The sequence below is a fragment of the Dictyostelium discoideum genome, assembly GCF_000004695.1.
Source record: "Dictyostelium discoideum AX4 chromosome 6 chromosome, whole genome shotgun sequence".
In the NCBI taxonomy this organism is placed as follows: domain Eukaryota; phylum Evosea; class Eumycetozoa; order Dictyosteliales; family Dictyosteliaceae; genus Dictyostelium; species Dictyostelium discoideum.
The window spans coordinates 771,265-788,764 of record NC_007092.3 but is presented as its reverse complement, the minus strand read 5'-3'; the positions used below and the strand labels follow the sequence as shown (position 1 = coordinate 788,764).

Genomic DNA, 17,500 nt, shown 5'->3' with positions numbered 1-17,500 from the left:
AACTAACAGTAGAATCACCACTACCATCTTTCTCTGATTTATTATCACAACATTCACAAAATTCACAACAACCACAACATCAACAACAACTACAACCACAACAGCAACAGCAGGAATTAAAAGAAAATCAAGAAGAAGAACAACAACCACAACAACAACAACAACAGCAACAAGAAACATTACAAGCTCAATTTACGACTGATACGACTCAACAACAACAACAACAACAAGAAATTATTGAATATCATTATTCAACACCACCACAACCACCACCACCACCACCAGTAGTTTTACCACTATATTCAAATAATCATTTACAAATGGAACAACCAGTATTTACAGCACAATTATTAATTCAACAAAGAAATCTTAGACCAGTTTCACAAGATATTAAAATTGGTAATGGTGATGATAAGAAAAAGGAAGCATTGACATTCCTCGCTTTCTACTTTAGAGTTGTACCAGGTAAAAAGAATCCAAGTGTACCAAGAAGTACTGTACTCTCTTTATATACAAATAAAATTTCATTAGATAAAAGATATAAACAACCAAATGATATGGCAAATTTATGTGGTGCTGTTTATACTTTTATATTTCAAAATTTAGATGAAGTATGTATATTTTTTATAAAATAATAATAATAATGTAATGTATATATTAATAAAAACTCAAATAATAATAGGGTTCAATTAAAGATTATATTGCATCAGCAGAAAATGAAAGATCAACATCAAAAAATGATGTTAAAAAGAGAAAAAAGAGAAAGAATCATGATGTTTCAAATGGTTTACTTAATAATCATGATGCATTTTTAACATGTATAAAGTATGCATCATTGTTACCATTTATTGAATTTATTCATAGTAGTGAGTTACAACAGAAAAACTATGGTGTAGATTTTAAAAATAGTCATCCAGATTGGGCTTTCACTCATGATGAGTTGGCAAGATGGGAAAGTGAATTACGTGATATTAAATCAATAAATAAGAGAACTTACACAACTATTGATGATAGTGAATTTGCAGTGAACAATAGTTATACCATTGGAGGAACTGGTACAGTGATCCCAATTGGTGGGGGTACTTTAGCATCACCATCACCAGCTTTAAGTTTATTAGCAAATAGTAGTAATAATAGTAATAATAATAATAATGGTTCAATGTTTTCCGATGGTAATGGATTAGATGGTATTGGTGTAAATAGTGGTGGTGGCAGTGTATTTTCAAATTCAATTATAGGTGGTGGTGGTAATAAAAATACTACAACTACAACAACATGTGACAATAATAATAATAATAATATGAAAAATGGTATTAATAATAATAATAATAATAATAATAATAATAATATAAACAAACAAAATAATACTATTGGTGGTAATAGTTGTGTAAACTTTTTTAAACAGAATAGTATTCCTGTTAATGTAACTGAAACTAGTGAATCATTTATAATCTATGCTTTTATACCATTCTATAAACCAAATGCTTTAAAAATCACTGTCAATCAAATGGATATCATTTTAGAAGGTATTATCTCATTACCAGATACTATTCAAATTCCAAACGGTTCAGAAATCTCTGTACCAAATACTCAAGTAAATTGTAGACAAACTGATATTCAAGAAGGTCATTTTTCAAAGGTTATTAGATTATCCTCTCCAATAGCTGCTTCAACCGTTGGTAAAAGGGATGGTGTAGTTGTAATTATCGCTAAAAAGGAAGAAAAATCTTCGACTGTTCATCAACTATAAAAAAGAAAAGAAAATAATATAAAATCCTGGAAAAAAAATAAAAAAAAAATAAAAAAAATAAAAAAAAAGCAAAAAAATAAAGTAAACAATAAACTATTGATTAAAAAAAAAAAAAAAAAAAAAAAAAAAAAAAAAAAAAAAAAAAAAAAAAAAAAAAAAAAAAAAAAAAAAAAAAAATACCCAGAATATTATTTTTGAGCCCCAACCAAAATTATTTTATTGAAATTTTAAACAAAACCCTTGGTTTCTGGGAAAATATGATTTTTTTGAAAATATTTTTTTTTTTTTTTTTTTTTTTTTTTTTTTTTTTTTTGAATATTATTATAATCATAAAAAAAAATATCTTAACTGTTTTTTATTTTCATAATTTTTTTTTTTTTTATTTTCATTATTTTTTTTTCTCTTTATTCTAAAAATATATTATATAATTTCATAACGGTTATTTTTTTTTTTTAAATAAACAGATAATAGTAATTTATTTTTGAAAAAAAAAAAAAAAAAAAAAAAAAAAAATGTCAACAGAACAACAAAATATTGAATCAATCACAAACACAGATGTAGCAACTGAAGCCACTAACACTGCTACTAATACTACATCAACATCAACATCAACATCAACTGATAATACTTCAGCTTCAACATCAACAACCACTGCACCAACTACTTCATCCACTGAAAGTACATCATCAAATGGTCAAACTACAACTGCAGCTGCTAACACAACTACATCAACAACAGTTTCAACCAACTCACCACCAAACAATAAAAGAAAAGAAGTTGATACTACTCAACCACCAAAATATATTGAAACTAGAATTAGAAAGAAGGCTAGAGAAGCTTTAGATTTAATTTCAAATACTAAACAAAGACAAGCTTCTTTATTTAATTTACTTGGTAATGATTACACTGGTCCAACTGAACAACAATTAGAAATGATTTTTAGATTATTCTCTAGAAATGGTAAAACTATTGGTGCTGATGAATTAAAATGTAATTATTTATTTATTTTTTTATTTATTTATTATTTTTTTTTAAAAAAATACTAATATATGTGTATGTGTATTTTTTTATTTTTAGCTGTTATTCGTGCTATGGGTAAAAGACCATTAACAAGAAGAATTGATAAAATTTTAAATGAATGTGATGAAAATGGTAATGGTACAATTGAAATGGATGAATTTGTTAGATACATGCAAAAGAAAGCAATGGAAAAAGCAAAGACATTGGGTTTATTAGGTGAATCAGATGATGATGAAGAAGAAAATGAAGGTGGTGATACTGATGAAGAAAAAGAAGATGGTACTCCAAAGAAAAGAGCAGCAAATGCTAAACCAAAATCAAAGAAATCAACTAAAAAAGCCACCACCACTGCTGCTGCAACCACCACCACTGCTGCTGCTACCACTGCCACCGCCACTACCACCACTGCCACTACTGCACCACCAAAATCAGTAATGAAACAACCATCATTCTTTCAACCAATTAAAAAAGGATCAAGTATTGTTCATTATTATACAGAGAATGCAGGTACACATATTAATACCAATGTTGAACTTGATCAATATTCAAATCCAAAAGGTGTTGAACATGATTTAGGTGTTGAAGGTGCATTCACACAATTTACAATCCTCATTGGTAGATTCTACAGTGCATCAGACCTTGAATGTATTAAAGATTTGAAATCCAAAGGTTTCCAAATCGTTGAAGCACTCACTCAAAAGGATTTCATTAACAAGTTACCACAATCTGATATTGCATTGATTATCTCTGGTTATGTCAATGATAATAGTACAACTGAACAAGAGTTTGCTGATAAAGTTGAAGAATATCATAAGGTTGGTAAAGGTTTATTCATTTGGAATGACAATGCACCATATATTTTACAAGGTAATTGGGTGACAAAGAGATTATATGGTGTAGTTGCCGATGGTAACGAACCAGGTAAACAAGACCTTACACTTGGTAATGGTTTGGATAAACAACATTTCTCAAGCCATTTGGTTACCAGTGGTATCGTTAATCTCTACGAAGGTGTCACCATCTCCTCATTCGCTGATATCACCCCTGCCAATGGAAAATTGGAGGTTTTAGCCTCCTCTTCCCAAGGTAATAAAATCATGTTGGTCAGTTCAACCGATCCAACTAAAGTCGACGCAAATTGTGGTCGTGTTGTCATTGATAGTGGTTTCACTAAATTGTTTGCTCAATTCTTTTCCGCTGGTACTGGTCGTTATGTAAAGAATTGTTGCGTTTGGTTATTGGCTTTAGATCATCGTTTCCGTTTAGGTGTTGAAGTTTCTGGTGAAATTGAAAAACCAAAGGAAGTCCCAGTATGGCAATATTTACATGGAACTTGGAATGACTATGATAATGATGCTAGTAAAGTAGTAGAAGAAGCTTATCAAGAATGGTTAACTAATCCATATACTGATGTTCGTTCTGTTAAATCTGGTGCTTGGGCTTATCAAATTGATTTTAAACAAAATAAACAAACTAATATTCAACATTTTGCTCATAAAAGTAAGTATATTTTTGTAAAATTTAAAAAAAAAAAAAAAAAAAAAAAAAATCCAAAGATCTAATTTCTAATCTTTTTTTTAAAAAAAAAAAAAAATAATAATAATTTAATCCTAGTTCGTGATATTAGAAGAGTTTTAAAGAATGTTGTTAAACCAACAATTAATTAAAAAAATTAAAAATAAAAAAATAAAAAAATAAAAAAAAAAATCAAATAAAAAAGTATCTTGATTTTTAATTTTTTTTTTTTTTTTGGAATTTAATAAAATTAAAATAAAAAAAAGATTATTTTTCCCATTACCTTCAGTTTAAAATATATTGAAAAAAAAAAAATAAAAAATAAAAAATAAAAAATAGGTCTTATCCGGATCTAATGATTTATAATTTTCTAATTACTATTCTTATTTTTTTAACTCCCAAATAAATAAAAAAAAAAAATAATAAAAATAATTAAAAAAAAAAAAAAAGGTGGTTGTGTTTGATTTTACATTTTTGAATAAAAAAAAAAAATAAAAAACCCATATATCTCAAATTAGAAAAAAAAAAAAAAAAAAACACACCACAAGCATTTTTTTGATTTATTGAGAAAAATTGTAATAATACCACACACATCCATCATTATTATTTTTATTTTTTAATTTTTATTTTTGTTTTTTAATAATAATAATAATAATAGCAAGTTAATTTTTTTTTTTTAATTTTTTATTCTTGGCCCCCAAAAAAAAACACCAAAAAAAAAAAATAATTATTATTATAAAGGGTAAAAACAAAACTCTCAACTTTCATATATATATATCTTTATTATTTATATTATTATTATTTTTAAAATAATAAATAATTAAAAAAAAAAAAAAAAAAAATGAATAATAAAAAAAATTATAAAGATAATGGAGAAAATGAAAATAATTTTTGGTCTATTTTTAGAAATTGTTTTATTAGAAATTTAATATTTAAAAATATTAAAATAATTGAACCAATGAAATTTGGAGTTTTTCAATATAATCAAATTATTGAAGTTGAATGGTTATTAAATTTTAATTATCAATACCTTTTATGGTGGAAAGTGATTGAAGGTAGTTATTTAGTATTTAAAGGATCAATTTTAAAAGAAATTAAAAAAAAATGTTTATTTGATTATTTTAAAAATGATAAAATATTTTATTCAAAATTATTATTAAATTATCCAAATTATTTTAAACCAACTGAAAAGAATTCATCATTTTTGGAAAAGATTGCAATTGAATTTGATAATGTTGCATTGATACAAGTATTGGTTGAAGAGTATAATCATCAATTTAATTATAGTATAATTGAAAGTTCAATTGAAATTGGGTCATATCAAGTTGCAGCTTATTTATTATCATTAAAAGAGAATGAAATCCGGTCATATAAACTTAGTAATTTATTTACAAAAATAATTTTAAATCCGTTAGATGAAGATTTAAGTAAATCATTGGATTTCTTTATTAATAAATTAAAAATTCAACAAAACAATCCACTTTTATTATCATGTGGTAGATTATTTAGTTTTCAAATTTATAGACAACCTTTAAAATTAATATTGGATTGTTGTTATTCAATAATTTATTTAAAATCATATATTCAAGAATATATTAATGATTTTCAAACAAATATTGAAAATGTAACATTAATTAGAAATGAATTAAAAGGTGAAAATTCAATTATGGTTGAACAATTATTAAATGAAAAATATATATTATTATCAGTTGAAGAATTGGATGAAATTAAATGTAAACTTTGTTTTAATGATGATGATGAAAATAATTTAAAATTAGAAATTTATAAATTCCCATCATCAAATGATATGATTAGAAAATTATATAATATGTTAATTATTTTTAATAGAAAAAAAGGTGAAAAATGTATGTTTGAAAGTTTTTTATTTTATAAATCTAAATACTTTCATCATCAATCCTTGTCATCAACAGGACTATCTTTTATTTCACCAAATTTATCACCATTATTATTTAAATCTTATAGATTTGGTATTTTTAAAAAGGAAGATTTAATATTAAAAAATGGTGAAGTATCATGTTTCAATCATAAATGTTCAAAGAATGTCCAATTTAAAATATTTGAATATTGTCCACAAGAAGAAGAAAAACAATTAGATTTCTTGAAAGCAGTTTGTGAATATTCAAAAAATGAAATAACTGATAAATATCAAAAATATTTAATAAATACTCAAACTATACTTTATTGTATAAATATTGATAATTTCAATTATTTACAATTAGTTGTTGATTTATTAATTGGTAAAGGTAGTTGTGGTAACCTATATAAATTTTTCAATGTATTTGATGTTAATAAAATTTCAATTAAAATCCAGTCACCAAAAGTATTTGATTTATTGTTTAAGAAATTCCCAATAAAACAAAGGATAAATGATAAAAATGAAATCATTACAGTGGATTTACAAATTCAACAATTGTTTCATAAATTTTTAAAATATCAACCACATTTAGCATTTCATTTTAAAAATAGTTATCCAAAGGAATATCAAATGTGTATTAGTACATCATTGGTTAATTTATCTTTTATTATCTATGGTATTGATACCGTGAAATTATTAAATTCTTCAAAATTCATTTTTTCAAATTGGAATGATTTCACAGATTATCATACCGATAGACAAACCGATACGATAATACAAGACATTTGGAATAATTTACCAGTGGATTTATCAATTGATGATTTCATATGGTTGGTTGAAAATACTCATAAAAATTCAAGAAATTCTTTTAAATTTTCATATTCCACACCATCAAATATTTTAAAAATAAATCAATTGAAACAAATTCATTATTTATTAAATAATAGACCTGATTATATTAATAATAATAGATATAAATCCGAGATTGTTGATGTCTTAATTTGTATTTATCAATATGGTAATGGTGATTGCAATGTTGTTGAATATATTTTGAATAAGAAATTAATAATTGATCAATTAATTAAAAAACATGGATTAAATTTAGTGGTTTATTCCTTACTAGATTATATTATTAAAAGAGGTGAAATTGAAATTGTTTCACATTTATTATCACACTTGTTTATACCAGGTTCGAGAATGACTTCAATCTCTCAAGGTATTATATCAGAGATTAGAAAATTCTTTTTAGTTTCAGTTTATAATGGAAATTTAGAAATTTTAAAATATTTAACTAAAAATTTCATTTGGGTTTATACTGATTGTGAAAAAGAATTATTCCAATTATTTGTTATAGCTATTGATAATACAAATTTGGAAATCGTTGATTTTATGTTAAATCAATTTAAAGATTTAATTTGTAATGCAATTAAAAATGGTTTTACAATTCCAAATAATGTTTATATTAAAAATAATGTTGTTTATAATAATTCATTTTTATTAAAAGAATTTAAAATTAATTTTTTAATTGATTTTATTAAATAATATATTATAAAAAAAAACAAAAACAAAAACAAAAACAAAAACAAAAACAAAAACAACAAAAATAAAAAAATATATTTTAATTTTATTTTTTAACATTTTAAAAATCTTACTTTGGCGCCAAATATTTTAAAATTATTATAAACAACTTTTTTAATTGGCGCCACTTTTTTTCTTTTTTTTTTTTTTTTTTTTTCTTTTTTCTTATTTTTTCACAAAAAAATAAAAATAATTTTTTTTTTTTATTTTTTTATTTTAATTTTAATTAAAAAAAAAGTTCATAAAGCAATAATGAATTCATTATTTAATCTCTGTTTAGATAGAATCAATTCATTTGTAAAAACTAATGATGAATATTTTTTAGAAAATATCACAGATTATAATAATAATAATAATAATAATTTAAATGATAATGAAAATGGTGAAGATGATGATGATGAAGAATATTATAATGACAATAGTTTTGAAAGTATTAATAGAAGTGAAGATGCACCACTTTCAAAATTATATGAAATCTCTACAATAACTAAAAATAAAAATAATAAAAATAATAATAATAATAAAATTAAATTTTATAACACATTAATTAAAGCATTAATTGAAAGAAATAAATTAAGTGTTGATATACTTTATCAACTTTCATTATCAATACCTCTTCATTTTATAACATTTTTAGATTTAAAATCAAATTTTGTTTCAAATAATCATTGTTTAAACATTTCAAGTAAGTTTATACCTAAATATGTATATATATATATATATATATATATATATATATATATATATATATATATATATATATATATATATATATATATATATATAATATTCATTCACTTTTACTTTATATATTAATATATTTTATTTTTATTTTTATTTTTATTTTTATTTTTAAAAGGAATTAAAACAATTAGATTTTTAAATTTATCAAATTCAAATAAATTAGAAGATAAAGGTATAAAATATTTAAAAGGGTTACCAAAGTTAACAGAATTGGATATATCAAATTGTTGTAGAATTACCAATAGATCATTAAAGTATATTGGTTTTATGACAAGACTTGAACAATTGGATATATCGAATAATTTGAATTTAAATGACCAAGCATTTAAATATCTAATGGTACTAAGTAGACTAAAAGAATTGGTAGCTAGAAACGTTCCATTCACAGATCATTCCATTTGTACACAATTTCAAAATCAATTAAACAATTACAATCATGGTGGTTCAATTTCAATTCAACCATTTCAAAGTTTATCAATAATTAATCTATCAAATTCTTTTATTTCAAATCAATCATTACCAATATTTCTTCAATTCCCTTCTTTATCAACCATTTATTTATCAAATACAAAATGTACACAAATTGCATTAAATCAATTTGCTTCCTCAAATACTACTTCAACTTGTAAAATTAATATAATTCAAAATTTTATGACTATTCAATTAATTAATAATAACAATAATAATAATAATAATAATAATAATAATAATAATAATAATAATAATAATAATAATAATAATAATAATAATAATAATAACAATAATGAAAAAGATATAGATAATAATAATAATAAAAATGATACCAATAAATCATTAAAATTAAATAATAAGGTTTGGCCAGTTGATCAAATCATTAAGGTCATATTGACTAATAATAATAATAATAATAATAATAATAATAATAATAATAATAATGAAAATAACAACAACAGTACCAATACAAGTTTAAATACAAGTTTTGATAGTGAAACATCATCTTCATCATCATTAAATCTTAGTAATATAAGCAATGATGATATTGATGATAATCAAGTATTTAAAACACCAATTAAAAGACCTCTATTGTCTTCTACAAATAGTAGTAGTGGTAATAACTCTGCAACACCATTATTTAAATCACCATTATTAAATTTATTTGATGAAAATGATTTTATTGGTGGTGGTGGTGGTGATGGTGGTAGTGGTAGTGGTATTAAATTACCATTAATTAAAGATCCATTCTCAAGATCACCAACTAAAAGAACAATTTCAAAGGTACATTCATCACCTTCACATTTAAATATTTATAATAGATTCTCAAGTAAAATAACAACAACAACAACAACAACTACAACACAAACTCAATCACCAACTTCATTAAATCAACAATTCGCTTTCTCACCATTAAAAGTAAACTCTTCAATAAAGAAATCTGGTGGCTTCAGAACAAGTCAAACACCATTAATCTCTCCAAAACCTTCTCGTAAATATGATTTTAGTGTTTACGACTGTAATGATGATGACGATGATGACGATGAATTTAGTGATCAAGAAAAAGAAATCTATAATACTCCAAAAAAACAAAAGATTAAAAAACAGCAACAACAAAAACAACAATCACTATCGCAACCTTTAAAACTACCAAAATTAAACCAATCCCTATCACCAATTATTTTACCTCTTTCAAATCATCAACAACCACAAACACCAAAACAACCTCAACCACAAATATCTGAACAACCAAAAACACTTGAACAACAACCAAAAACACCAATTCAATCACCAATTCAAAAGGCACCAAAACAAACACCAGAACAACAACAACAACAACCACCAAAAACATCAATTCAATCACCAATCCAAAAGACACCAAAACAAACACCAGAACAACAACCAAAAACACCAAATCAATCACCAATTCAAAAGACACCAAAACAAACACCAGAAGAACAACAACCAAAAACACCAAATCAATCACCAACTCAAAAGACACCAAAACAAACACCAGAAGAAGAACAACAACAACAACCAAAAACACCAATCCAATCACCAATTCAAAAGACACCAAAACAAACACCAAAAGAACAACAACCAAAAACACCAAATCAATCACCAATCCAAAAGACACCAAAACAAACACAACCAAAAACACCAAACCAATCACCAATCCAAAAGACACCTCAATTACCATTACTAAGACAAACACCACATAGACTAAGATTATCACCACAACAACAGCAGCAAACTCAAACGCCATTAAAAAATATAACACCAAACAAGTTATTAAGTATTGATATTAACAATTTTATAAATATAAGTAATAACAAGAATAATAGTAATTATACTCCTTCAAAATATAATTGCAGTCCAGAATATAAACAGAGAGAATCTGAAAATGGTGAAATCAAACTTGAAGATATAGAAATTAGTGTAATCATTGAACCAATTGTTGAAACACCAACAAAACAATCAAAAAAGAGAAAAAGTTATCCTTTATCGGCTTCCAAAAATTATGGAAATTACGAAAGAATTGATTCCAGCCAAAAAATTTCAAAATTGGTATTTGGTGAATAAAAAAATATAAAATAAAAATCATAATAATAAATTTGTAAATAATGTAAATAAATAAACAATAAATAAATAAAAAATTTTAGGGTTTATTAATTAAATAATTTTTTTTTTGTTTTTTGACTTTGATTTTAAATTTTTATGAACTTTTGACAAAATTTCTATTGTTATTTATTGTTTGTTGCTTTTTAAAAAAATAAAAATTAATTAAAATCTCCAATAATTGGCATTAACAATAATGATATTGAAAAATCTTTTCTTTCTCTATCATTTGGTTGGTGCCAGACGCATTCAAAAATAAAAATAAATAAAAAAAATAAAAAATTATTACATTCATTTTTTTTATATTTTTTATTGTTTTGTGTATTTTTTTGAGTATTCTATTTATTATAAATATACATATTTTTTTTTTTTTTTTTTTTTTAAAACAATGATTTAAATATTGATTTGGTATACATAATAAATAAACCAAATCAATATTTAAATCATTGTTTTAAAAAAAAAAAAAATAAAAAAAATAAAAAATAAAATTAAAAACAATGAAAATATTTTCATTTCTTTTTGTTTTTTTTTTTTTTATAAAGCCAAATTTTTTATTTTTTTTTTTTTTTTTTATTTTTTTTTTATTTTTAGTCATTTTCAAAATAAAAGAGATATTAAAATGATTAGAAATAGTGGTAGAATCTTATTTAATTCATTAAAAAATTCAAATGTTAAATTAATAAATAGAAATGTTATAATTAATAGTAATATTAGATTATTTTCAACATCAACAAATAATACAATAAAAGAATCTGTAGAAAAAAAAGCAGAAACTATTTCAAATAAAGATAATATAGCATCACCATCATCAAAATCTATCGATGTTTCAGATTTGGCTGGTAATGCCGATTATAATTTTGTTTTTGAAAGAATAAAGTATGTTGAAAAAAAAGGGGTGGGAGACAGGGGGTTTTTTATATTTTATTTTTTTTTTTTTTTCGTTTTCTGTTTTTTTTTTTTTTTTTTTATTCTTTCTCTCAATTTCCAAATACTAACGATTCTCATTTTATATTATTAAATAAATAGAACCTGTGATAAAGAGAATTATATTAATAGTTTATTAATTAGTGATCCAATTGCAAGAAGAGTAGCATATGCAATTAGAGCATTCAATATTGAAACTGTTGCAAATGATCATTCACCAAAATCTGAAAAAATATCAAGATTAAGATTATCATTTTGGAAAGACGCAATTAACAATATCTATAATGTAATTATTAAATGATTATATAAATATATATAATTAAAAATATAAATAATATTAATAATATTAATAATAATTAAAATAGGGTAAAGTTTATGATCAACCATTAACAAGAGTATTAGCACAAGTTATTAAAGAAAAGAAATTAACAAAAACATGGTTTATAAAGATATTAAATAGAAGAGAAAAAGATAATCAACAAGTTCAAATTAAAGATATGGAAGAATTGGAGCAATATGCAGATGATATTCATTCATCATTAATGTTATTGACATTGGAAGGATTAGGTGTAAAAGGTAATCATGATGTTGAACATTGTGCATCTCATTTAGGTAAAGCAATTGGTATAATGGTATTAATTCGTGGTACAGTTTATCATCTTGCTTCAAGAAAAACTTATATACCAGTTTCATTAACCACAAAGTATGGTATAAATGTTGAATCATTATATCGTGGTGATCCTCAAATTGAAAAATTACAAAATGCAATCTATGAAATGGCAAGTTGTGCAAAATTACATTTAGATAAAGCTAAACAATTTAGAGGTAAAATACCACACCCTGCAACTGAAGCTTTCTTATCAGTCTCTGTTGTTGAAGACTTTTTAGAACGTTTAAGAAAGGCTGATTTCAATATTTTCGAATTTCCAAATACTCAACAACACCCACTTTTATTAATCAAACTTTATAAAAATAAATTCTTTAAACAATTTTAAAATCTGACAAAGAATAATTATTATTAAAGAAATAAAAATAAATATAAAATATAGATATTAAAAGAAGAAAAATAAAAATAAAAAAAATAAAGAAATTCTTAATCTTATTTCTTAAGATATGTTTTTTTGTTTTGTTTTTTTGAATTTATTTATTGTTTGGTGTTTTGTCTTTTTTTTGTTTTTTTTTTTTTATTATTTTATTATTATTTTTTTTTATATTATTTGTATGATTATGCGCATGCAAATGTTATAATTAGATTAAAAGGAAATGATTATAATTTGATTAAAAATTATAATACTTTTTATAACATTGTTGGTTTTAATTATTGTGTGCTGTTTATACAAAATAAAATAAATATCTTAAAAAAGAACAAATTATATAAATAATTTTTTTTTTTTTTTTTTTGTGATTAGGTTTTTTTTTTTTTTTTTTTTTTGGGTGTTGGTTGATTGATTGATTATATGATTGTGGGGGATTAATGTACCTCTTTTTGATTCAATTTTGAATAAGACTTTTCATTTTTGGTTCTGTTATGGTGGATTTAAGTTATTGTCATATGTGGGTTTATCATATTATTGATAAGGTAATAGTTAAAGGTGTGGGGTTGATTGGTGTTTGTTGCGTTTTAATCGATAAAAAAAAGTAAGCAAGAAGTCTCGAATTTTTTTTTTTTAAAATTGGTTGTTGAATAATTTGAGGTATTGATATGGAAAGTGATTATAGGTTTTTTTTTTTTTTTTTTTTTTTTTTCCTTTTTTTTTTTTTTTTTTTTTTTTTTTCTAGTTTTTTTTTTCTTTTTCTTTTTTTTTTTTTGATTTTAATTTTATCATTTTGATTGTATATGATTATTTTATAGTAATTTTAGTAAGTTATTATTATTTGTTTTGTCATGTGAATTTTTTTTTTTTTTTTGTATTTTTTTTTTTTTTTTTTTTTGATTGTGATTTATTATTATTATTATTATTATTATTATTATTATTATTATTATTATTATTATTATTATTTTTTAGTTTTTTTTTTTTTTTTTTAAGCAGCATATAAAGATTTATCAATAACTGGTGGAATTGGTTTAATTTCAGTACCTAATTCTTGTTCAATTTTGTAGAGTGAGAAACGATCTTCATAGGTGATGAGATTAATGGCTAAACCGAGATGACCGAAACGACCTGAACGACCAATACGATGGAGATAAGTTTCAGAATGTTTTGGGAAATCGAAATTGATGACAACATTAACGTCTTGAATATCGATACCACGAGTGAAGAGATCAGAGGAGACGAGATTACGACAAGCGCCATTTCTAAAGTCATGGAAAACACGATTACGATGAGCTTGAACCATTTTAGCATGAATAAAGAAACAACTGTAACCGAGTTCAGTGATTTTCTTTGCCAATAACTCTACACGATTGACAGAGTTACAAAAGATGATGGATTGATTGATTTGTAACTTTGAGAAGAGAGTATTGAGACAATGAATCTTTTGACGTTCCTCGACAAAGGCGTAATATTGGGTGACACCTTTCAAGGTCAACTCTTCCATAAGATTGATTTCAAAGGCTTGTTGAAGGTAGTGTTCTTTGAAACTCTTTACAGTGACGGGAAAAGTGGCAGAAAACAAGAGGATTTGACGTTGTTGTGGGAGGAAATTGATCAATTGTTCTACCAATGGTTGGAATTCTTGTGACAATAGTTTATCGGCTTCATCCATGATCATTGTGTGACAATTGGAGAGATTTGCAACATTCTTTTGAGCCAAATCAAGAACTCTTCCTGGAGTGGCCACTAAAATATGTACTGGATTATACAAACGCATAATATCATCCTTGAGAGATGTACCACCAGTGGATGCCATAACTTGAACGTTCATATATTTACCCAACTCCTTACATACTTGACTGGTTTGTAAGGCCAACTCTCTGGTTGGTACCAATATCAATACTTGAATGACATCCTTGGTTGGATCTGTTTTCTCTAATGCTGGAATTAAAAATGATGCTGTCTTACCTGTACCATTCTTTGCACGTGCCATAATATCTCTACCTGCTAATGCAATTGGAATTGCCTTCTCTTGAATTGGTGATGGCTTTACATATCCTTTCTCAAAAATACCTCTAAGTAAATCTCTCTTCAAATGTAAATCATCAAAATCATTACCTTCTGTTGCTGTAACATCTTCTGTTTGTCTTCTTTCATCTCTTGGTGGTAATTTTAATTGTGATTTCCAATTATCGTCGTCAACAATTGAACTATAAAAATAATAATAAAAAAAATAAAAAATTTAAATGAATTTGTTATTAATATATATATATATATATTAATATATGAAAGAGGGGAGAGAGAGGGGATGTTTTTCAATTATTTACCTTGGTGGTTGTTGTGGTTGTTGTGGTAATTTATTTTGTTGACTATTCATTACTATGTTTTTTTTTTGTATTATATGTTTTTTTTTATTTTATTCTTTGGTTTATAATTATTATATATTTTGATTTTTAATTTTATAAAATTGAAAAATGAATGAATTTGGTTTTTTTTATTATTATTATTTTTGGGGGTTTATTATTACTATCTACAAGGGTTTTTTTATATTTCTTTACAAAGGTTTGTTGTATATTTACTAAATTGATTTTTTTTTTTTTTTTTTTTTTTTTTTTGATTTTATTTTTTAAAATTTAATTCTATTTTTAAAAGATTTTTGAAAAATAAAAATGGCTTTTTTTGTTCAATGAAAATTTTATTTTTTATAGGTAAAGGTTTTTTTTTTTTTTTTTTTTTTTTTTTTTTTTTGTTAGTTACTAGTTTAAGTTTAGTTTTAATAAAATAAATTTGTGTGGTGTGATGGCATGTGAGAAGAGAAAAAAAAAAAAAAAAAGTGAAGAAAAAAAAAAAAGAAAAGTTTGTGGTTGTTATCTTTTTTAATAAATTTTTAATTTTTTTTTTTTTTTTCATTTTTATTTATTTTTTTTTTTATTTTATTTTTTTTTAAAAAAAAAAAAAAATGATGATCACACTGAAATTTTTAAAAATAATAATTAAAAAAAAAAATAAAAATAAAAATGGGATTTTATAAGGAAATTTTGTGTGATCAGAAAAAAAAAAAAAAAAATAAAAATAAATAAAATAAAATAATGAAAGAAATGAAGTTTAAAACAAAAAAATAAAATAAAATAAAAATATAAAAAAAAAAAAAAAAGTGAAAAATGATTATATAGGCGAGCAAATGAATAATTTAAAGGCAGTATATTATTTTTATTTATTTTATTTAATTTTTATTTTATTTTTTTTTTTCCCTGAAAAAAAAAAAAAAAATTAAATAAAAATATAAAACAAAAAAAAAAGTGACATAAAGTGAAATAAAAGAAAAACAAACCTTTTGTAAATATATACGGGTATATATATTGTGATGTTTTAAATTATTATTATTTTTATTATGAGGTGAACAACAAAGAGAAAAAAAAAAAAAAAAAAAAAAAAAAAAAAAAAAAAAAAAATTAAAAAAAAAAAAAAAAAAATAAAAAAAAAAAAAATTCAAAAAAAAAAAAAAAAATTCAAAAAAAAAAAAAAAAAAAAAAAAAAAATAAAAAACTAATTTTTTCAATTGGCAGAAAAAACGATATTTAAAAATAAAAAAAAAAAAAAATAATTTAAAAAAACTAAAAAAAACTAAAAAAAAAAAAAAAAATATGACAACCACAATTGATGAACAAAATATAAAAACAACAAATATAAATAATAATAATAATGATGATCAAAATAAATATAGTAAAAATAATAGTACAGATATAAATGATGTTTATGTTAAAACTGAAGAGGATATTGTTATATCAGGAGTGAAATATCCAACACCAACAGGCGAGGGAGTCATACCACCATTACAATTTGAAATCGTTGGTAAATGGGGAAAAGCAAGAGCTGCTAAATTAACATTACCACATCACCAATGTTCAACACCAATGTTTATGCCAGTGGGTACACAAGGCACAGTGAAGGGATTGACATCACAGCAATTGGTTGATTTGAATTGTGGGGTGGTTTTGGGAAACACATATCATTTGGGACATCGTCCAGGACCAGAGGTTATGGACTCGGTGGGCGGCTTGCACAAGTTTATGAATTACCCACGTGCAATGTTAACAGATTCAGGTGGTTTTCAAATGGTATCATTATTACAACTTGCAGAAATCACTGAGCAGGGTGTGCAATTCCAGTCACCACACGATGGTTCGACCATGGTACTCACACCCGAACTGTCAATGGGTATCCAAAATTCAATTGGTGCTGATATTATGATGGCATTGGACGACGTCGTTAGTAGTACTACTGTCGGACCAAGAGTGGAACAAGCGATGTATAGAACATTGCGTTGGATCGATCGTTGCATTAAAGCTCATAAGAAGCCAGACACTCAAAATATTTTCGCCATCGTTCAGGGCGGCCTCGACTCGAGATTGCGTGATATCTGCATGGAGGGGTTGATGGCAAGAGAGTTCCCTGGCTATGCCATTGGCG

The 17,500-nt window shown here is 23.9% G+C and overlaps 8 protein-coding genes across 8 annotated transcripts in view; 7 read left to right on the top strand and 1 right to left on the bottom strand.

The window, feature by feature from the left end:
- The window catches only part of DDB_G0291854 (hypothetical protein), a gene marked incomplete at both ends in the record, with an annotated part of 2,093 nt that extends 343 nt beyond the window's left edge, over positions 1-1,750 (top strand). The window contains 2 exons of the mRNA XM_629941.1: positions 1-611; positions 683-1,750. The exon at positions 1-611 is cut by the window's left edge and continues 343 nt beyond it. Of these exons, the coding sequence (XP_629943.1) occupies positions 1-611; positions 683-1,750 (1,679 nt within the window). The remainder of the gene's footprint in view (positions 612-682) is intronic.
- A 512-nt stretch (positions 1,751-2,262) lies between these two features.
- Positions 2,263-4,437, top strand: DDB_G0291810 (hypothetical protein; the record flags this gene model as incomplete). The annotated part of the gene is made up of 3 exons (XM_629940.1): positions 2,263-2,740; positions 2,828-4,270; positions 4,385-4,437. The coding sequence occupies 3 exons, from the start codon at positions 2,263-2,265 to the stop codon at positions 4,435-4,437; spliced, it is 1,974 nt and encodes a 657-aa protein (XP_629942.1).
- Positions 4,438-5,126: 689 nt separating this feature from the next.
- Positions 5,127-7,703, top strand: DDB_G0291808 (hypothetical protein; the record flags this gene model as incomplete). The annotated part of the gene is made up of 1 exon (XM_629939.1): positions 5,127-7,703. One exon carries the CDS (start codon positions 5,127-5,129, stop codon positions 7,701-7,703), a length of 2,577 nt encoding a protein of 858 aa, XP_629941.1.
- A 288-nt stretch (positions 7,704-7,991) lies between these two features.
- DDB_G0291806 (hypothetical protein) lies at positions 7,992-11,036 on the top strand (the record flags this gene model as incomplete). The annotated part of the gene is made up of 2 exons (XM_629938.1): positions 7,992-8,424; positions 8,599-11,036. The coding sequence occupies 2 exons, from the start codon at positions 7,992-7,994 to the stop codon at positions 11,034-11,036; spliced, it is 2,871 nt and encodes a 956-aa protein (XP_629940.1).
- A 655-nt stretch (positions 11,037-11,691) lies between these two features.
- On the top strand, positions 11,692-12,991 carry DDB_G0291852 (UPF0551 family protein; the record flags this gene model as incomplete). The annotated part of the gene is made up of 3 exons (XM_629937.1): positions 11,692-11,948; positions 12,099-12,282; positions 12,362-12,991. 3 exons carry the CDS (start codon positions 11,692-11,694, stop codon positions 12,989-12,991), a joined length of 1,071 nt encoding a protein of 356 aa, XP_629939.1.
- Positions 12,992-14,018: 1,027 nt separating this feature from the next.
- ddx6 (DEAD/DEAH box helicase) lies at positions 14,019-15,407 on the bottom strand (the record flags this gene model as incomplete). The annotated part of the gene is made up of 2 exons (XM_629936.1): positions 14,019-15,240; positions 15,358-15,407. The coding sequence occupies 2 exons, from the start codon at positions 15,405-15,407 to the stop codon at positions 14,019-14,021; spliced, it is 1,272 nt and encodes a 423-aa protein (XP_629938.1).
- A 97-nt stretch (positions 15,408-15,504) lies between these two features.
- Positions 15,505-15,815, top strand: DDB_G0291850 (hypothetical protein; the record flags this gene model as incomplete). Its single annotated transcript, XM_629935.1, has 3 exons — positions 15,505-15,599; positions 15,683-15,744; positions 15,784-15,815. 3 exons carry the CDS (start codon positions 15,505-15,507, stop codon positions 15,813-15,815), a joined length of 189 nt encoding a protein of 62 aa, XP_629937.1.
- An 859-nt stretch (positions 15,816-16,674) lies between these two features.
- The window catches only part of qtrt1 (queuine tRNA-ribosyltransferase), a gene marked incomplete at both ends in the record, with an annotated part of 1,344 nt that continues 518 nt past the window's right edge, over positions 16,675-17,500 (top strand). Inside the window, one exon of the mRNA XM_629934.1 lies at positions 16,675-17,500. This exon is cut by the window's right edge and continues 518 nt beyond it. Within this exon, the coding sequence (XP_629936.1) occupies positions 16,675-17,500 (826 nt within the window).